At 36.7% G+C, this 23034-nt stretch overlaps 1 protein-coding gene across 2 annotated transcripts in view; it reads right to left on the bottom strand.

Annotated features, from left to right (window-relative positions):
• Tmem63 (transmembrane protein 63) overlaps positions 1-23034 on the bottom strand; it is a 440514-nt gene that overhangs the window by 331799 nt on the left and 85681 nt on the right. For both annotated transcript variants that reach the window (XM_090375486.1, XM_090375485.1), the window contains exons 7-8: positions 22707-22752; positions 6559-6670 (exon numbers count right to left, since the gene is read on the bottom strand). In XM_090375486.1, the coding sequence (XP_090231612.1) occupies positions 6559-6670; positions 22707-22752 (158 nt within the window). The remainder of the gene's footprint in view (positions 1-6558; positions 6671-22706; positions 22753-23034) is intronic.

The following is a 23034-nucleotide window of genomic DNA, read 5'->3' as shown; positions in this document are numbered from 1 at the left end:
TCTTCCATCTCAGTATCCTCCTCATGATATATTTTCCTAATGGTATTATATATTCATGGCTTCTCTGATTATGGCTTTAAAGTTATTCCATAATTCATATGCACACATGCATTCACCCTCTATGTGCCAACTACCTACCCAGCTGAGAGAGGTCATTTAGCACCTTAAACTGTCACATAATACCCTTTCCTGAAATTAAAACCCATTTGTATCTTTTAATAACTGCTACCAATCTGAATATGTGGACTACTGCAATATGTGCACTACACTCGGGATAGTGGAGAATGAAAAACAGCTGGGGATAATAGTGCAGCCAGACATGAAAAAAATTCTCTGAGCAGTACGGATGTGCTGCTCAGAGAATTTTTCAGAGAATCAAGACAGCTCACAGGGTCTTTTCAATTATATACAGAAACTGCTAGTAGGGATAAGGTGATTATTCCTTTGTATAAGGCCACGGTTAGGCTGCATCTTGAGTACTGTATACAGGTCTGGAGGCTTCACTTTAGGAAGTGACATGGATCTGTTGGAATAGGTTAGGAGAAGGGCAACCAGATCGGTAAAGGGAACTAAAGAATGCTTACACCTAGAAAGGCTTCAGTTCTGCAAACTGCAGTGTCTCGAGATTAGGCCCCTATGGAGAGATCTGACTGAGGCGTTTAAAGCCTTAAATGGATTGAGTAAGCTGGATGTTAATGACATTTTTTGAATTGCTGAGACTACACACATGAGGAGACAAATTCAAGTTGAGGAAGAACGGTTGCAAGATAGATGTGTGGAAGTTTGCCTTCAGCCAGTGGGTTGTTGATTATTGGAACAGGCTTCCATCTGTTGTTGTAGAAGTGGATGGGTTGAATAAATAAATTCAAGGAAGAACTAGACAAATTCTTGGAGGGTATGGATGGGTGAACTGTACAGGGTTTTTTTTTTTTTTTTTTTGGCTGATGAAAAGACAGGGTCTTCTACTACTACTATCCCTCCCTGCTATTGATTCCTGTACCGTTCACAGTATGATGTCACCTGGTTCATGGCTGATGACTGAGTCTAGAATATTCTTGCTGCTAGTACTTTCCCTAATATGCTCATACAAATAATAATCATCTAGTTGATTTTAAACATTTGTTCCCCATAGCAAACTTCCCTCCTGTTTGCTCCAATCAATAAGGAGAAAACTGAAATCACCTAAAAGACATTCACTCTTGCTTGCCCATTCCAACTGCATTAAAAGGTTCTTGTTATGATCCTTAAGACCTTCTGGTCTATAGCATATCCCCACTCTCATTTTACCTTTTCTTCCAACTACCTCACACTACACAAATTCTAGGCAGGCATTCATGCCTGTTGATTCTGTGAAAGCTTCTGCCATCCTCAGGTTGCTTTCAATAAGAAGCATGATCTTGCCACCCCTTCTATCTTCCCTATCCTTTCTAAATACCTTGTACACATCATAGAAAAACTCATCATTCGTATTTTTGGATTGCTACACATTTATGTGAACATAAATGTATATCATCAGCATTAGTTCCCTATTACATCAGCATTAGTTGTCCTAACCATTCATTTCAAATTCACACATTTTTCTGACAATACTCCAGACACAATTAAGACTGTGTTCTGTTTACTATCCTGACATTCCAAGGTTATTTAAGCATTTACTTATTTCTCTAGCATTACCTTCACATTCATTAAAAACATCACTATCTTCCATACATCTTGACAATACTGTCAAGATGTTTGCTGCCACAAACAAGAACTTTTCAGATATGTGAAAGTGTTACTCTGACCATTAATGTAAGGATAAATGTAACTGTATTATTTCCCAACCAACAGTTTCCTGAACTCCTAAGGCCTTTTCAATGACAGTAACAAAGGCCTTTACACAAACTTTTATCAAATGTATTCCATCTATTCCATCTCTACAAAATAGATTTCTTCTAACCTACAAATGAAGGCCACACTAATAAAAAATTTCCCCAAAAAATCTTGAGTTAATGCACAAGGTTTTCACAGCTCTTTGTGCTGAAAGCCTTGTGCATTAACTCAAGATTTTTTTTAACAAATAGTAGTAGTAGTAGTAGTGAAAAAAAAATCACACCATTCCCTCCAAATGCCTGTCCAGTTCCTCCTTAAATTTATTCAACCTATCAACTTCCACGACAGATGGAAGTTTGTTCCAGCAATTAACCACCCACTGGCTAAAGGCAAATTTCCGCACATCTATTCTACATCTGTCCTTTCTTAATTTGAATTTATGCCCCCTTAGTTTCATAATCTGAACAAGTGGAAGGATCCCATCAGAATTCAGCGTGCTCAACCCATTCAAGTCCTTATGCAAGTCCCTCGTATCGTGTTCGGACAGAACTGCAGATGCATACACACTCTGACCTAACTCGCAGCATTTTTTCAGCATGGTCCTCCAACAAATCATCAGTTCCTGTGTGCTTAATATTATTCCATTAATAATAATAATGCTCTCTTTACCATTCTTAAAATCTGACAGTTTGTTGATAATAGTATTAACTGTTACTCCCAAAAGATACTTTTGGTTCTAGTCCACCTATTCTTAATGCAAAAAATTTTACCCATTTCCCTGGCTAGAACAGCAAAGTAAAGGGCTCAGAGTGGCAGTAGTAGTAGTAGCGGCAGTAGTAGTAATGGAGGCATGTGATGCAAGAAAGCAAGCATATGAGCTTATGTAGCATTAGCCAAAAAAAAAAAATTTCACACATCCATTCCCTCTAAAAGTTTGTCCAGTTCCTCCTTGAATTTATTTAAGCTATCAACTTCCACAATGACAGATGGAAATTTGTTCCAGCAATTAACCACCTGCTGGCTAAAGGCAAATTTCCGCACATCTATTCTACAGCTGTCTTTCCTCAATTTGAATTTATGCCCCCGTCAGGTTCATAATCTGAGTAAGTGGAAGAATCCCATCAGAATTCAGTGTGCTCAACCCATTTAAGTCCTTATACACCTTAATCAGATCATCTCACAGGTGTCTAGTCTCCGGCCACTTCAATTTGCAGAACTTAAGTGTTTCTTGGTAAGAGGACCCCTTCGTTCCCCTCGCCAATCTTGTAAAGGGCAGTATATCTTGTATAAGGCAGTGGTCAGGCCACTCAAGACGTGGCCTGACCACTGCCTTATACAAAAGGATAATCACCTCCTTTTCCCTACTAGCAAAATTTTTAACCTACTAGCAGGAATGGCAGTTCTCTAAAAAATCAGGATTCTGTCATGTAGTATAGTATTTGTGCAGTTTTTTCAAAGCTACTACCTCTAGTAAGATATGATACAGCCATAGGGGATACCTTTCTGTGTGTTCATTGCAAAAGAGCACAAGGAGGTTAAGCGCAAACTCTGTATTCTGATGGGATTATACAAGGCTTGAAGAATAGGATTATGCCCTTGAAAGATTAAAAGAGGGTTATCTAACAAGAATTCAGTTCAAGTTCCAGCATCAGTTCCAAGGGCTTTAGTTAGTGAGTCAAATATCAGGAAAACAGGAAATATACTACAAAAAAGGACAGGTGGGATAGGACCAGGATATGTCTGCCAGGGTCTGAAGTAGATGAAGTTGCAGAACAGTCATCATCTAAGAGCACAAAGGTGATACTGTAGTATATGTTGGAACTAATTATATTAAGAGTAAAAGATAAAAGTAAACTGCAGCCATTATCAACCCACTGCAGGATGGAAGCCTCCTCAACAATTCATGCTGAGGGAAATGGACCATAATCTGCCACGTTGGCCCAGTGCGGGTTGGCAGATCGACCATATTTAGCAATCAGGGGCTTGAACCCCGGGCTACTCAAAGAGCGTGTGCTACTGCACTCCTGCTACTGACCACTCGGCTACACAGGCCTAGAGTAAAAGATGTGAGGATTTAATTAATAAATGCAGAGTGAAGTTTAGAAAAGGTTGCAAGTCAGTACTAAAATTGAAAGCATCTACAATTCTGCCCAGACACAATAGAAGAGACTGCATAAAAAGAACCTTGTCAATAAATTTGGCCCTGGAGAGACTGTGCAAGGCTCATTGGACAGAAATTTTCTAAACATAGTCTACACTTGTTGATAGAAGAGATGGCTTTTACAGCAATGGGATATACTTAAAAAAAGAAGAGTTGCAAGAATATCTGCTGATGCTATCGAGGCAGTGTTAGGTGTGTCGGAAAACTGCTAGCTTGAGGGGATACAAAGACTAACAAATTAATCAAGGCAAAAACGATTCTTGCACTGCTTCTATTGGAAAGCAGCAGTCTGGAAAGCAATCTCTCAAGGAATTCAAAACCTGCTGGAGTTCCTTGTGGAACAAGAAAGTTCATAGCCTGTGTTAGGATTACTAAAATTAAAAACAGTTGCAGGTATACTTGTATGTATGCTACTGCTAGGAGCACAGTAAATAAATTGGATGAATTTGGCTGATCAAATCATCAGTGTGCTCAACCCATTCAAGTCCTTATACACCTTAATCAGATCATCTCGCAGGTTCCTAGCGAGAAGCACTGCATTTGGCTGATGATCAAATCTTCAGCCAAATACAGGCACTGATTAAGAATTTGATAAAAGGGAGTACAATATGTACAGAAGAAACATACAAGACAGGAGGGGGGCATACACTTAGTTAATAAACACATAAAACTTAAAAGCAGGTGCATCCAGTGGTCATGGGTGACCATGTCCACTGGATGCACCTTTGAGCAGTTTGGTGTGACAAAAATGAGAGGAGTGTGTTATAGGCCAAATGACTATGGTAAGCATAATGAACAACTATAGAAAGAAAGAAAGTGGGCCAGTAATGTCTTATAATGGGAGATTTTAACTTTAAAGATATTGATCAGAACTTGTGGGTTGATTACCCTTACTCTAGCAAGACTTTTGTGGATTTACTGGATGATGTTTCCCTACACCAGCATGTTACAGCAGCAATGAGAAAAAGTAATACCCCTGATTGGATTATCACCCGTGACCCTTCTTGCATAATGCAAGAATTGGTAGATAAAAAACCCACTAGGTGGCAATGATCACAATGTATTGATATGGGATTTACTTAAAGCTATAACTATTGTCAATGGAAAGAGAATATGCTTTTGTAAAGGTGTCAATAGCAAGACATGCTTTTGTAAAGGTTACTACAGAGGTCTGAGGCAGCTTTTAAATTCTATGCAGTGGAACAACTGATAAAGTTACCAAAAGCAAATTCTAAATAGGAAGCTGCTAAGCTTTTTATACCAACTAAGAGACAGAGGTCAAGGCACAGACCTAAATGGATACCAGATGAACTGATGAGATTTTTGCAGTGAAGAAAAATGTATGGGGGTGTATATAAATTACCAAATACAGAAGCATACAGTAGATATAAACTAATCTACAATCAAGTCATAAAGAAAGTTAAGCAAGCTAAGGTGGATTATAGGAAGTCTCTGGCAAAGAAAAGCAGCAAGTACTTCGTTACTCATGTTAACAGCAAGAGAAAGGAGTTTAATCACATTGATCCACTAGATATGAATGGAGTAACTGTTGGTGATCCTGCTCATGTTGCTGACAAATTGAATGGTTATTTAGTATCTACATTCATACACAAGAATTTTTTTGGGGATGTGGATACCATAAGTGAGACAAATTCAGATAGAAGCCAAATGATTTTGAGAGAAAGGATTCAATAAACATTCTGAATATTATCCAATATGATCTTCCTTTAGCAATTACTTTGGATAGTACATTTTACGCATACAATAATTTGTGAAAACCAGTGCCATGGTTAAGATATAGAATATATTCTAGTGATGACATCATAAAATTAGGGTCACTCAAAGTTTTTTGCAAAATTTTTTTCTTTGCAAAGGAAGTTTTAATGACAAAGAAAATAGCAAAAAATAATCACAAGAATCTGAAAAATATTAAGAAGTTTAACAATGTCAATAAAAGCAAAGTTGCAAGATAGATAGAGCAAGTATAAAGAAATGCAGTAAAAGTGGTAATGTCTTCTATTATATATGAAAGGTTTAATTCTGATTAACAATGTGAACAAACCATAAATTCTTAAACAAATTGAAGAGATGGTAAGGACAATACTGACAGGAGGAAGCTATGAAATATATCCTTTGTTTGTACAACAGTTTGCAAATATGGGGAAGAAATTGCAAAACAGTGCTTCAGACAGAAAAGATGCTTTCGTATCTCTATCCACTGTGAAGGATTACAATTGTGTACAAGTTTTTGGACAATCATGTTGCTGATGAAGTGAAAGGAGGCTCTGAAAGAGGCCTACACTTCAAGGACTTCTACAAGAAGAAACACTAGACCATAGAAACAAGGGATAGAAATAAAAAATGGTTATGTAGAAAAATAGCTTTTGTTAAGAAAAAATTTGGAGGGGGACTTTTGCAGTGACCATCGTAATTTGAGTAGAATATGAAACTGTGAGATAATATGGAAGATTAATAAATAATTAACCGTTTTTTTTTTTTCTTTGCAACATAAAACTTCCAAGGCTTCTGTTTATTCATCTTATCAGAGAAATTATTATATTAAACACAGTTTTAGTTTTAATTACCACATTTTCCTCCTCATCAATCTTCAGATTTACCGAGAAATGTCTTAAGAAAAATACACCAAGTGGCACAAATAGAAAAGAAAATGCCACATGAACCCAAAGTAACTGTGAGCTGCAAATAAAAATAAAAGAATTTTACTAAAGAAATGTTCAGTTTTAATCAAGATCAAAAAAAAATTTGAGATATTTAAAAAGTGATTTAAAAAAAAACTCACTATAATATTTTTAAAAAGTTTATAATATATATCTGAATCAACAATGTACTCAAAAATAATTCTGAAGACTAACTTAAAAAGTTATAAAGCTCTAAAGCAAGGAAATTAAGTTTCAGAAAGTCTAATAAAAATTAAAGGCTATAAAATCTCAAAACTTTTAAGAAATCACTCATTATATAATAAATTTAAAAGTGGAATGCACAAGCAGCATCCTCCCGCCACAAGCGATAATCATGAACTAACTACATTCTGACACACGGCCACTGCAAGTCAAAGTAAGCATCGTTTACGGCACAGTTCAAGGGAGTGCCGAAATATTTTTCAATATTGTTTTCTAATTGGTTAATGTTTTCAGTATTCAGCATTTAGGATGGCAAATTTTATTTTGCTTACTGGAGGTGCACAGAAATGCATGCTACTGTTTTTACATTGCTGTACAATAAGTAAATATAAGTAAAATGAATGCCAGTCGTCTGCTGCCAGCCATAAGAAAATCCCCAAAAAAAAAAAAAAAAAAAAAAAAAAAATCGGGATTTATCTGGCTAATGCAAAATTAGCCAGATAATTGTCCAAGAAAACACGTTTCAGTTGTAAATTTGGAGGTATTATTGTTTGCTTCGGGTATCATTGTATCCCGAGATATTTCATGTAGTTCCAAATAACTTTTAAAACTAAAAACAAGATATCTTGGGATAATCCATGAAGGGGTTAAATCTAAGGCAGCACATCCAATTGACATGAATGGCCAGTGCAATGCTGAGTCAGTCTGGTGTGATATAAGCATAGGAAAAACAAATATGAGAGTAGTAGTGTGTTAATGGCCTAATGATGGTGATGAGTATAACAACTACATAAAGAAACAGAGTGGGCCAGTAAATCAGAATATTTTATAATGGGGGAGTTTAACTTTCCAGATATTGACTGGAACTTGTGGGTTGACCACTCACACCCTGGCAAGACTTGTGGATTTACTGGATGACTGTTTTCAACAGCAGCATGTTAGAGAAGCAACAAGAGGAAGTAATACTCTTGATCTGATTATAATCAGATCAAGAGTATTATAATCATTGGTCAACAAGGTTTTGCTAACATGGGTGCAAGTTAGCATTTTTTGTTAATCTGTACGTGCTGATTAAAAATATGACAGTAAAAAGTTTCTATCACATCACATTTTTTAGAAAAATGCAAAAAACAGTTTTAAAAAACTGTAAAATAGCTTCAAAATCAATGAAATCGTCCAACATCACGTACCTTTCCGTAGAATTTATTGTAACAAAAGAGGCATCTGTGTTGTTTAATGGTATACAAATACAGTCCATTCCAGTTATTTGGAACACATTGGAACTAGTGCATTTTGGGCCGAATAAGCGGCTGCTCCAATTATCCGAAGTTTCATGTGAATAGTTAAAAATAAAATATACATCCCCCTTTACAATTGGTTCACGGTACAATCAAATCACGTTACGATGGAGTCACCATAGTAAAGTACCATTCACTATACGATGTGCAGTAAGCGCCAGTCATTGTGATCACGTTTGTGAATTGAATTTTAATTCTATTAAACAGCAATTCTAATTAGTGAAAATAGGAGGAATATTATCCACAGGCTATAAAAGCAAAGATATATTAAGCACAAATTTACCCTTTATTACCTTACCTATTAAAAAAATTAAATGATACAATTAAATCGGAATAATTAATATGTACTGTAATATGTACATACGAACTAGTTGACATTTCTGTTCACTGACATTTGTGGGTGGGGGTTAAAATTTAAAACAGTAAAAAGATAAGCAATCAATAACAAAGAACACGGCCCACACAAATTGCAAGTAACACAATACGTGCAAATGAAAATGGAGTAACGAGTTACAAAGCTTTAAAAATAGGAAGGAAGAGAAGATTTGAAAATTAATTTTTTTATATGATTGAAGATTTCATGGAAGTGTGAACACATTTCACCATAATAACTCAGAGAATTCCAGCTGTCAGTGTTATCGCAAATTCAGTAATATCGAGTTTACTGTTCGTTTATGATAGATTTCACTAATCGAAAAGCCCAATAAACAGGTGACTGCTAATTGTTTTTATTGTTTAACGGTTGTGACCTCCAGAATTTCGACCGAACCACATGGTACCATCGGAGACAATCATAGGGTAATCTCCAGTGCTGTGGTTTCCTGCAGCCATTTATTTGGATTTGCTCCAAATAAACGGCTGCCTCGATTAACCGGTGGCCCAAATAACCGGAATCCACTGTACCCTTTTTTTAGTTTCCACTGTACCTTTTTTTAGCAATATAAGTCAGAACGGCCACTCCTCAGTGGCCATTCTGACTTATATTGCTATAATCCTTGTTATGTGGTAGCACATTTGGAGCCTACTATATTTCGGGTGGCCAGGCACCTCTGTGAAAGACAACTGTTTACACGCTGTCTTTAGCCATTAAAATGTACATTTTTGGGGTTAGTTTCGATTTGTAAGATCTAGTGGTAAGTTGTGGTGTTTTAAAGTTACATTTTGATCTTGTGAAAACTCATGATATGCAGTGAAAATGCAGTGCATCTGTTAATTCGCCAAACAGTTTTTGCTGTTTGTGGACAATTTACAGTGAAGTCGCAATGTTGATCAATCACAGACGAGGAGAAACAAGCTTATTATTTTTATTTTGGTTGTCATATGGGTGATCAGGATAAAAGGTGGGCACAGCATATATTGTTGTTGTTGTTATTGGGTTTTTAGGGGCATTAGCAACTAAGGCCATATTGCTCCAGGGATATGCGGTGATCATTCCCTGACCTTTCCGCATCCTCCGTATTTGGTGGATCACAGGCTCGAAACCCGGTCTAATCAAGAAGCGTGTGCTACGCACTGTTGCTCCTGCCCACCTGGCTACTGAGGCATCACAGCATATGTATGTATGTGCTGTATAACATGCTATGTAAATCTGACTGAATGGATGAAGTGCAACAATTCTAAAATACCTTTTGCTGTTCCAATGATCTGACGAGAACCAACAAGTCACTTCGAAGGTTATTATTTTTACCTCACAAATACTAAGGGGTTTTCAAGTAAAAATAAAGTTAAAATAAAATATCCCAATCTTCCGTTCACAACAAGACCAGTGCCACACACACTGGAACTCCCTATTCCTTCACTTAGTTGTGAAGAAATCACTATTCCAGAAGAAGAGCAAGAGTCACTAGAGCCCATAGCTGACCCCTCAATGTCTGTCAATCCTAATTACAATCCTGAAAATGACAAAATCTCACACTTAATTCAGCAAAGTGAACTTAATGATTCGGTTAGGGATTTAAATCTTTCAAAGCAACATGCTGAGCTATTAGGAGCTACTAGGTTGCAACAGTGGAATTTGCTGGCAAAAACCACGAGGATTTCTGGGTCTAGAAACCAAAATGAAAAGTTTGCAGTTTATTATCAAATGGAAGCTTCTTTTTGTGTCGACAAAGATGTAAACGGATTATACATTAGTAGAGGCATATGATGCAAGAAGGCAAGCTTATACAGCATTAGCAAAAAAAAAAAAAAAAAAATCCCATTTCACCCATTCATTCACTCCAAATGTTTGTGTAGTTTTGCCTTAAATTTATTCAAGTTGTCAACTTCCACAACGACAGGTGGAAGTTTGTTGCAGCAATCAACCACCTGCTGGCTAAAGGCAAATTTCCACACATCTATTCTACACAACTGCCTTTCCTCAATTTCAATTTATGTCCCTTCAAGTGATTAATCTGGGCAAGATGAAGAATCCTATCAGCACTGAGCATGCTCAAACCATTCAAGGCCTTACACACTTCAATCAGATCACCTTGCAGGTGCCTAGTCTCCAGACAATGTAATTTGCAAAACTTGCGCCTCTCTTCGCAAGAGCAACCCTTTGTTCTATTCACTAATCTTGTCCTTCTCTATACTCGTTCCAGCAGCTCTACATCCTTCCTAAAATGTAGCCTCCAGACCTGTATACTGTACTCAAGGTGTGGCCTGACCACTGCCTTATACAAGGGGATAATCACATCCTTTTCTCGGATAGAAAAAATTCCTGTATATCATTGACAAGACACCATGAACAACCCTTGCAGACCATTTGCACTGTCAGAAAACTTCATATCTGACTGCACAAATACCCCAGGTCCTTTTCATTCTCTGTTATCCTCAGGGTAGTACCACACAGTTGAGACATTACTCTGGGGTTACTGCTTCCCATATGCAGTACTTTACATTTGTCAATTTTAAACTTCAGTTGCCACCTCACAGCGAATCTGCTCAACTTTACTAGATCCTGTTGCAGTAGTTTACTGTCATTAGTGTCATTAACAACCCTGCCAACCTTCTTGTCGTCTGCAAACTTAGACATTAAGGCTGATATTCCATCATCAATATCATTAATAAATACAGAAAACAACAATGGACCCAACACTGAACCCTGGGAGACTCTACTAATAACATTAGTCCACAAAGAGCAGTGTCCATTGATTAGCACTGTCTTCTCCCACTCAACCATCCCTTTATCCATAGCAGCAATTTGCCTCCAATGCCACACTGCTCCAATTTGTGCAGCAGTCTTCCATATGAGATAGAATCAAAAGCCTTCCTAAGATCCAAGAATATGACTTCGAAATTATTCTTTGCATCCAGTTCCTTTGACCAAATCAATTTGGTCAAAAAAGACTTCCCCTTAACAAACCCATGCTGTGTCTGAACTATAACTGAAGTCTTGTCTAGATGATCCTGCAGTGCTTCCTTAACCAGCACCTCCATTAATTTCCCCAGAACAGAAGTTAAACTAACAGGTCTGTAATTACTTGTGTCACCCTTTCATCCTCCTTTATGAATCACATTTGCACCTCTCCAGTCCATGATTACTTCCCCCCCCACCAAGTCCAAGGAAGCACTCATGATTATGGATAAGAGTTTGCTTACTCACTTTGCTGTCCCCTTTAATATAATTGTATAGATGCCATCCACCCCAGGTGCCTTTCTTATATTTATCTTCAACCATTTCTCCTCCACTTTGCTCTCGGTTATTACGATATCATTTAGCTCACTGCCACAGTTTAATACACCTCTGGCATTCCCACCCCCACCCCATGAATAACTCCTCATGTGTAAATGTAGATGCAAAATATTCATTCAGTTTGTTAGCTACCTGAGCAGGATCATCAACAGTTGAACCATCGATATCAAGTGGACCAATCTGATTCATCCCTTTCCTTCTAGAATTTACATAAGTATAGAGTTCTTTGCTGTTTTCCTTTGCATCCTTTGCCAAAGATTTTCATAATCTGCTTTTGCCTGCCTAACCTCCTTTGTGAATTAATTGCAGACCAGCTTATATCTACCAGAGGCTACTGTGTCACCTGTTAATTTATATGTATCCCATGCATTTTTCTTCTCTGCCACATGTCTCATTAGTTCATCTGACATTCATTTAGGTCTAAACCTTGAACAATATTTCTTAGTTGGTATGAAAAGCCTAGTAGCTTCCAAGATTAATTCTTTGAATGCTTCCCATTTAGAATTTGCTGTTAGTAACATCATCAGTTGGTCCCACTGTATAGAATTTAAAAACTGTCTCAAACCACCCTAGTCACCATTATGAAAGCATAAACTCTTCCTTTACCCCTGGTGTTAGTTACCTCTTTGAGTAAATCCCATATCAGCATACTATGATCCCTGCCATCTAGTGGTTCCTTTATCTGCAGATTCTTAATTCATGAAGAATCACTATTGATAATCAGATCAAGAGTGTTACTCCTTCTAGTTGCCTCCCAAACATGCTACTGTAGAAAACAATCATCCAATAAATTCACAAAAGCCTTTCTAGTGTGTGAATGACCAACCCACAGTTCCAATCAATATCTGGGAAATTAAGATCCCCCATTATAAGACAATCTGATTTACTGGCCCACTCTATTTCTCTGTTCATTTGTTCATTATATTCATCAGAGTCATTTGGCTTTTAACACACTCCTACTCTCAATTTTGCTTTCCCTGTGCTTATGTCACACCAAACTCACTCGACACTGCACTGTCCACCTATGTCAACTGGCTGCACTTCCTTAGATTTTGTTTCTTAACTAATAGCATAACCCCTCCTCCCTTCCTGTACACATTGTACTCCCCAAATTCCAATTCTGCATTCCTTATATCTGTGTGACACCACATCTCTGATATTCCAATAATATCTGCCTTTGATGTTCTGGCCAACACCTCAAATTTATTTACCAAACTCCTAGCATTGGTGTGCATGCAAGTATACATGCACCTGTTGTTATTCTTAGCTACCCTAACACAGCCCATGTATTTACTTGTTCTGCGATGACTCCCAGCAGTCTCTGAAAACCCCTGCACCTTGTTTTCCAGCCTTCTGCTCATTCCAATAGAAGGTGCAAGAAACACTTTCATCTCTGCCAGTGGATACTGTTAATCTATTAGTCTGTGTATCCCTCCAAGCTAGCAGTCTTCCGACCCACCTAACACTGCCTTGATAGCATTAGCAAATATTCTTGCATCCTTTCTATTTAAGTGTATCACATCCCTGTAGAAGCAGTTTCTCCTGTTAACAAGCACAGACTAGGCTGAGAAAAATTCTAACCCATGAGCCTTGCACAATCTCTCCAGGGCCAAATTGATTGACAAGGATTTCATCATATACTCCCTCCTATCATGTCTAGGCAGAATTGCTGACACTTTCAAATTTAACCCTAACTCATGGCTTTTTTTTCAACGTTGACCTGTACTTATTAAGTAATTCCACCGGTCTCCTACCCTTAATATCATTAGTGCCAACGTGTACAACAATATCACCTTTTGCACCCTTAAAAAATGATATCTGCTCTACAACGTCATTAACCTTTGCCTCTGGTAGACATACCCTAGTCCTGTTCCACCTATCCTTCTTGCACAATATATTCCTTGTTTCCCTAACAATGGTCACCGACAATTAGTTCTTGTGAGATTGATGGATGAAATAGGGTTTGAACACACTCTTGAAGAATGAAGATAATTCATTGATTCTTCTAAACTCGGTTTTGCTTTTAAATATCAAACAATGGTAATATCAAACCAATGGTCCCAGTGGCTCATTCAGTGGTTATGAAAGAAACCTATGATAGCATGTCATTGCTATTAAATGCCTTAAACTATAAGAAATTGTTGGAAAATCTATGATGATTTTAAATTAATCACTTTGTTACTTGGACTACAGGGTGGTTTACTAAGTATTGTTGTTTCCTGTGTTTATGGGATAGTCAAGCAGTAGAACATCATTATATTAGCATTAGCAAAGGCACATGATGCAAGAAAGCAAGCTTGTATAGCATCAGCCAAAAAAAAACCCTTATTTCACCCATCCACTCACTACAAATGTTTGTCAAGTTCTGCCTTGAATCTATTTAAGCTATCATCTTCTACGACAACAGATGAAAGTTTGTTCCACCATTCAACCACCCGCTGGCTAAAGGCAAACTTCTGCACATCTATCCTACAACCGTCTTTCCTCAATTTGAATTTATGCCCTTTCAGGCGATTATTCTGAGCATAATATTCTGAAGGAATGGCCCAACATAGAAGAATATGTTCCAGGGAAACTCAACATCAAATGTATGCATTTAGTAAAATCTGAAATGGTGCTTCTCCCACCTTTGCACAATTAAGCTGGGTCCCATTAAAATTTTGTGAAAGCTGTGTACAAAAATAGTGAAGGTTGAGTGCTTAAAAAGCCAGTTTCCAAAAAGCAGTGATGCAAAGTTGAAGGAGGGTATATTCATAGGCCTACAAATTAGATGGCTTTTAAAGGATAAAATCTTTTAACGAAACTTAATGCCATTGAATTAGCTCTGTGGAAATCCTTCAGAGCTGTTTTTAGTGGGTTTAGGGAATAAAAAAATTTGAGAACTATAAAGAGTTGATGGAAAAATTGTTGCATGACTGTCTAAAGTTAAGATGCCGAATTTCGCTGAAGATGCACTTCCTACATTCGCACCTGGACTTCTTTCAGACAACTTGGGATCTGTCAGTGACAAGCAGGGGGAACAATTCCACCAAGATACCCACACTATGGAGCAGAGGTATCAAGGACGATGGGATCCAACAATGATGGGTGACTACTGCTGGTTTCTGACAAGGGAGGACCATTCTGCTCATAAGAGGAATAAATAACTGTAAGTAGTACGATTTCCTATTTTTTCCTCCACTTTTGTGGGTTAATTGCTTAGATCCAAATAGGTATTTATAAAGTTTAAATATGTTATTTTTTATCCATTTGGAATGTTTACTGGTCGTCATTTCTATTTCAAGCAATTAATTTACAAGAAAAGTAGTCAAGTACATTCAGATAAGTAAAAATTCACAATTTTTGGAAAAAAGGAGCATGAAGCCATAACATGAAAATGTGACATGCTACAAACTTTCTATCCAGTGTGGGGGGGTGGAGGTGACGATACCACTATACTATCCACACAGACTAATCCTACTTACACCCGTTCTGTTTTCTTGATATAATAAAGAAAACAGAACGGGGTGTAAGTATGAGTATATTAATGGCAGATTATAACATTGTATCATCAACATGTTTATATTTTTTTATGCACAGTTAATAAAATTGCATTCTTAATCTCTTTATTTCTTATTTAGCCTCATTATTTCTACATTAAATATATTAAAAATAAAACTTTCTAGATAACGGAAAAATCGAAATAATGGCACCTTGAATCAACGAAAGTGTCATTATTCTGAAAGTCTACTGTACTTGGTAAAATCAACAAATGTAGATATAGTAGGGTTGTCAGAAACATGGCACCAGACATAAGCTATCTAGAATTTGAATATAGCAAATACAATGTTTATAGGAAGGAGAGAGGGGAAGGAGTTATGCTCACGATTAAGAAGCACAGAATCTAAGGCAGTGTATCCAGATGATGTGGGTGGCTAGTGAAATATTGGTGTGACATAAGCACTGGGAAAACTAAAGTTGGAGTCTGCTATAGGATAAATGACTGTGATGAGTATAATGAACAACTACACAGACAGGTGGAGTAGACCAGTAGAATGGAATGTCTTATAATGGGCAACTTTAACTTTCCAGATATTAACTCGAAAGCATGACTGTTTTCTATGACAGTATATTAGAAAGGCAACAAGATGATTTTTTTTTTTTTTGATTTTTTTTTTTTTTTTTTTTTTTTTTTTGATTTGGTAGTTGTTGGCGCATCGGCTTCTGTGGCCATATTGCACCTCCCAAGGTTTCCAGGCAACAAGAGAAAACAATACTCTTAATCTGATTATCAGTAGTGACTCATCGTGAATTAAGAATTTCCATATAAAGGAACCATTAGAAAGCAGTATTCATAATATACTAACACAGGATATGCTTAGACACAACTCCTGTGGTTCTGTCAAGAGTAAGGGGAAGGGATTTTGCTTTTGTAAAGGTGCCTACAGTGGTTTTAGACAATTCTTAAATTCCTTTCAGTGTGACCAACTGATGATGTTACCAACTGCAAATTCTAAATGGGATATGATTTTTATCACATGAACTGATGAGACTAGTAGCAGAGAAGAAACTGCATGAAATTATTATAAATTAGCCCACTCATTATGAATGGAATAACTACTGTTGATCCTATTCAAGTTGTTGACAAACTCTATAAATATTTTGCATCTACATTCATATGTAAAGAAGTTTTTAGGGATAGAAACACCAGAAGTACATCAAGTTATAACTGGGAGCTAAATGATTGTTATAACTGAGAAGAAGTGCAGAAGAAAAATCGTTGAAGTTAAAATTAAAAATGGCACTAAGGGCTAATGGGATCTATGTAGTTATATTAAAAACAGCAGCAAAAGAGATAAGCAACCTTTTGGACATAATCATGAAAGTATCCTTCAGTTCAGGGTATTTTCCTATAAATTGAACGTGTGCAAATATGGTAAATTCACTCATTCTGTTGTGAATACTCCTATTAACAACAGAATGAGTGATTATAAGCCTATATGCTTGACTGAGAAATACAGTGGGCTAGTAAATCGGAATGTCTTATAATGGGGGATTTTAACTTCCCAGATATTGACTGGAACTTGTGGGTTGGGCACTCACACACTAGTCAGATTTTTGTGGATTTATTGGATGATTGTTTTCTGCAGCAGCATGTTCGAGAGGCAACCAGAGAAAGTAATACTCTTGATCTGGTTATCAGCAGTGATCATTCATGTATTAGGAATTTGCAGATTAAAGAACCACTAAGTGGCAGTGATCACAGTGTACTGACGTGGGATTTACTTAAAGATTTAATTACCATCAGGGGTAAAGGAAAGGGTTTTTGCTTCCGTAAAGGAGTACAGTGGTCTCCGACAGTTTTTAAATTCTGTACAGTGGGATCAACTGACGATGTTACCAACAGTAAATTCTAAGTGGGAAGCATTCAAGGAATTAATCGTGGAAGCTACTAAAAGTTTCATACCTATTAAAAAATATTGTTCAAGGTTTAGGCCTAAATGGTTGTCAAATGAACTAATGAGACTCGTAACAGAGAAGAAAAATGCATGGGATGCATATAAATTATCAAGCGACTCAGAAGATTATGGCAGATATAAGTTAATCTGTAATCAGGTCACAAAGGAGGTTCGGCAGGCGAAGGCAGATTACGAGAAATCCTTGGCAAAAGATGCTAAGAAAAACAGCAAGGATTTCTTTACTTATATAAACTCTAAAAGGAAGGGGATGAATCTGATTGGTCCACTTGACATCGATGGTTCGACTGTTGATGATCCTGCTCAGATAGCAAACAAACTGAATGAGTATTTTGCATCTACATTCACACGTGAGGAATTATTAAGGTTTGAAAATGGCAGAAGGTTATCAAATTGTAGCAGGGTGCTTAATGATCTTGTAATAACTGAGAGCAAAGTGGAAGAGAAATTGTTGAAGTTAAACGTAAGAAAAGCACCTGGGGTGGATGGGATCTATCCAGTTATATTAAAGGAGGCGGCAAGGCAACTAAGCAAACCCTTAGCCATAATTATGAGAGCATCCTTGGACTCAGGGGAGGTTCCCACGGACTGGAGATGTGCAAATGTATCCCCAATTCACAAAGGGGGATCGAAGGGTGACACGAGTAATTACAGACCAGTTAGTTTAACTTCTGTTCCGGGTAAAATAATGGAGTCGCTGGTTAAAGATGCATTGCAGGATCATCTAGACAAGACTGCAGCAATAATTCAGACACAGCATGGGTTTGTTAAGGGAAAGTCTTGTCTCACAAATTTGATAGGATATTATGATGTGGTTACAAAGGAACTGGATGCAAAAAACAATTTTGATATCATATATTTGGATTTCAGGAAAGCTTTTGACACTGTTGCGCATGGAAGACTATTGTACAAATTGGAGCAGAATGGTATTAAGGGTAAGTTGCTACAATGGATAAAAGGATGGTTAAGTGCAAGAAGACAGAGGGTGGTAATCAATGGGTGCTGCTCTTCTTGGACTAATGTTATTAGTGGAGTCCCACAGGGTTCGGTGTTAGGTCCACTGTTGTTTTGTATATTTATCAATGATATTGATGAAGGTATATCAGGCTTAATGTCGAAGTTTGCAGATGATACAAAGGTTGGCAGGGTTGTTAATGACAGCAATGGCAGTCTGCTACTGCAACAGGATCTAGATAATTTGGGCAGATGGGCTAAGAAGTGGCAACTGAAGTTTAACCTTGACAAATGCAAAGTACTGCATATGGGTAGAAATAACCCAGAGAAACGTACCAACTGTGTGGTACTACACTTAAGGTGGTAGAAAATGAAAAAGACCTGGGAGTAATTGTGCAGTCAGATATGAAGTTCTATGAGCAATGCAGACAGGCTGCCAGGGCAGGTCATGGGGTTTTGTCAATGATATATAGGAATTTTGCTAGCAGGGAAAAGGAGGTGATTATCCCTCTGTATAAGGCAATGGTCAGGCCACACCTTGAGTACTGCGTACAGGTCTGGAGACCTCATTTTAGGAAGGATGTAGATTTACTTGAGCGGGTACAGAGAAGGGCAACAAGATTGGTGAGGGGAATGAAGGGATCCTCTTACTAAGAGAGGCTTAAGTTCTGCAAATTGCAGTGGCTGGAGACTAGGCACCTGCGCGGTGATCTGATTGAGGTATATAAGGCCTTGAATGGATTGAGCACGCTGAATTCTGATGGGATCCTTCCACTTGTTCAGATTACGAACCTAAGGGGGCATAAATTCAAATTAAGAAAAGACAGATGTAGAATAGATGTGCGGGCGGTTAATTGCTGGAACAAACTTCCATCTGTCGTTGTGGAAGTTGATAGCTTGAATAAATTTAAGGAGGAACTGGACAGGCATTTGGAGGGAATGGTGTGATTTTTTTTTTTTTTTTTTTTGGCTGATGCTGCATAAGCTCATACATTTGCTTTCTTGCATCACATGCCACTACTACTACTACTACTTCTTCAGTGCCAGAGAAAATAATAGAATCAGTGATTAAAGAAGTACTTCAGGATCATCTTAAAGAAATTAAAGCATCGTGAGTTTGTTAAGGGAAGATCCTAACTGACCAATCTGATTAGCTACTATGATGCAATAACAAAGAAACTAGATGCAAATAATAATTTTGATCATATATTTAGATTTCAGTAAAGCTTTAGAAACTGTTCCAAATGAAAGTTCTGTACAAATTGTAGTGTGGTATCGGGGCAAGTTCCAGGTATGGATAAGGAAATGAATGGGTGAAATGGGAAGGGTTTTTTTTTTTTTTTTTTTTCTGATGCTGTACAAACTTGCTTTCTTGCATCATATGCCTCAACTAATGCTAATCGTTCAGTGGCAGCAGACAAAGGGTAATTACAAATGAGCACTACCCTTCTTGGATTAATGTTATAAATGGAGTCACACTGGGTTCAATACTTGGTTCCTTAACATTTACAGATAATTATTAATGACATTGATATGAAAGCATATGAAACTTATTATCTATGTTTGCAGATGATACAAAGATTGGTAGGGTGGTTAATGACAGCAAGATCTAGATAAATTAAACAGACAGGCTGAGAAGTGCAAATTAAGGTTTAATACTGGTAAATGAAAAATACTGCATACCAGTTAGGTGGTACCATACTCAAGGTGGTGGAGAATGAAAGAGACATGGGTAATTGTATACAGTTGGACACAATTTCTGAGCAGCACAGACAGGCTGCCAGAACAGCTCCTGTGGTTCTGTCAACCACATGCAGGAACTTTGACAGCAGAGACAAGGAGATGATTATCCCATTGTTTTTTTTTTTTTTTTTTTTAAGCTGCATCTTGAGTACTGCATTTATCTCAAGTGTGCCTCATTTTAAGAAAGTTGTGGATCCCGTGGAATGGGTACAGAAAAGAATAATCAGAATGGTGAAGAACACAAAGCTGTACTCTTACCACAAATGACTTTGGTTCTGAAAATTGTGGTGCTTGGAAACTAAACACTTGAATGGAGGCCTGACTGAAGTGTTCATGGCCTTAAATGGTTTAAGTAAAGTTAATGATGATTGTATTCTTACTCTTTCTCAGATAGTACATATAAATTGAAAAAGGATGGCTGCAGGACATATATATCAAGACAAATATAAATTAAGAACAGTTTGGAAAATTTAATAGATTTGAAAACTGCTTGCCATATGTTATCCTTTGGGTTATTTATAATAGGTTATCATATTAAACTTTGTAAAACTTTAATTTGATCACCTGAAAATAAAAGGATTTCTATTGTCAGGGTGTTTCTTACAGGCATTCTGGAAGAACTGTATTTTCCATTCTTTAACTAAATTATTTACATAAACATTTAATAGAATAAGTCAAAGACTAAGCCTTGTCATACTTCTGAGTTCGCCTGAGTACATTTCTAATTTCAGTTCTAGTTTCTTATGCATACAGCTTTGAAGCTCTACCGATGCGATTCTAATATTACAATTAAATAAGTAGGCATTTCAAAGTTTGTTAGTTTTCCTGTTGACTTTGTCAAACATTTTTTTTTGTAATGTATGAAGGATATGGGTGTTGCTGAATTGAATTCCTTTTGGTTTTCAAATGAGATCTGAAAATTATTTGGAATATAATTTCTTTTTTTCACTAAAAATGTAGTGATCCTCTATAATTAGAAACAATGATAATAAATACCTTATATCAAAAATTATCAACTTAATTTCACTATATTAAACTATATAGTGGAAGAAAAAGGGAAAAAAAATCAAAAACAGCTACAGGCATACCTCGGTTAACGTTACCTCTGATAACGAAGCTTCGATATAACGAAGTCCGCAATTTCAAGCCCCATTTAACATAAAAAAATATTCCAGTTTAATCACCTGAAATCTAAACAAACTGAAGAAATTACGGAAACCTTTGGGGCTTCTCGTGGTTGGTTCGAGAAATTTAAAAAACTGGCCAGGATTCATAGTGTAAAATTAACAGGAGAAGTTTCCAGAAAAACTAAAGGAAATAATTGAACGTGAAAATTTTCCACCAAATTTGGTGTTCAATGTTGACGAAAGCGGTTTGTTCTGGAAACGGCTACCAACAAAAAGCTTCATTTCTATTGAAGAAAAATCAGCTGCTGGGTTCAAAGCAGCCAAAGACCATTTAACGTTACTCTTTGGATCAAATGCCTCTGGCGATTATAAATTCAGAAAATCAGAGGGCATTAAAAGGTAACATAAAAATGAATTTACATGTAATATGGAAAGCAAATAGAAAAGCGTGGGTTACCAAGGAGTTATTTACTGATTGGTTTGTTAACCACTTTTGTCCTGAAGTAAAACGGTATTGTCAAAAAAACAACTTTGAAGAAAAAGCTCTTTTGTTGTTAGACAATGCTTCGGGACATCCTACTGATCTTAACACGTTGGACACATGCATTCCTGTAAAAGTTGTGTTTCTTCCAGCAAACACAACTTCCCTGATTATCTTCACGATCATGGAGTAATAGCATCATTTAAAGCTTATTATCTGCGTCGAACATTAAGCAATTTAACTGAACTAGAGGATAAAGAGGAAATGACAGTTAAAACTTTTTGGAAAAACTACACCATTAAAAACGCAATTGAAAACATTGATAGTTCCTGGAAAGAAGTCACTAAGAAATGCTTAAATGGAGTTTGGTGCAAAATATGGCCAGAAGTTGTACTAGAAGAAGAAAATAACATCCAAGAAATTAGAAATGAAGTTATCCAGATGGCTCAATCAATAGGTTTCGAAAATGTCGATGAAGAGGATGTTAGAAATTTATTGAATGCAGAAGATGATGGTTTTTCAGTGGAAGATTTAGAAAACCTTGTTAGCAACGAAGACAAAGATAATGAAGAGGAAGTTAAAGAAGTTCCTGCCGAAAAAGTGTTAACAACCAAAGATTTAAAAAGGTGCTTAAATGACATTGAAAACGTTTTAAATTTTTTTAGTGAAAATGAGCCTGATTTAGGAAGAAGTTTTATTGTTAAGCGATCGGTGTTAAATGCAATAACTCCGTATAAGCAATTGTTAAATGAAAGAGAAAAAAAGCATAAGCAATCAACTTTAGACTCATATTTTAAAATGTGATTTCACTTTGTATATAAGTTGACTGTTTATTTAATAAAACTTTTCTTTGTTTGAAAAAAAAAGCTTTTCATTTTCTTTACGTAGGAACGTATCCCTATTCTGGCCATAGTATTTTTACCTCTGAAAACGAAGTTTTGCTTAACGAAGTAATTTCGTGGAACGCATCCTATTCATTATTCGAGGTATGCCTGTATTTCCAAATAAAGAACTAATAATTATTAATTATTAATTCAGAAAGATGTCTTAATTTAAATCAAATGCAATTCTGCAAATAAAAAAATCATAATACTGCAAAAGCATACAGAAAAGGTTTAATTAATTACAAATCCTTACTTGGGATCCAATGAACTCAATGTAGTACGTCCAAACGTATCATCTCCTAGAAAATAAATTATATATAAATATTTTAGCAATCCATCTTTTTGCATGTACCAAAAAAAAAAAAAAAAAAAACTTCTCATTTCACCCATTCAGTCACTCCAAATGTTTGTCTAGTTCAGCCTTAAATTTATTTAAGCTATTAAATGCCATGTCCAGTAGCCATGCATTTAAGCTATCAAATTCTGTGGCTACTGGACACATCATGAAGTTCTCTCAAGGATACACAAGAATTTTGCCAGTAGAGACAAAGAGGTGATTGTCTCGTTGTATAAAGCAATTG

This window comes from Mastigoproctus giganteus, chromosome 6, assembly GCF_048544385.1.
Source record: "Mastigoproctus giganteus isolate SK-2022 chromosome 6, ASM4854438v1, whole genome shotgun sequence".
Lineage (NCBI taxonomy): Eukaryota > Metazoa > Arthropoda > Arachnida > Uropygi > Thelyphonidae > Mastigoproctus > Mastigoproctus giganteus.
This window is presented reverse-complemented; position numbering and strand designations above follow the sequence as displayed.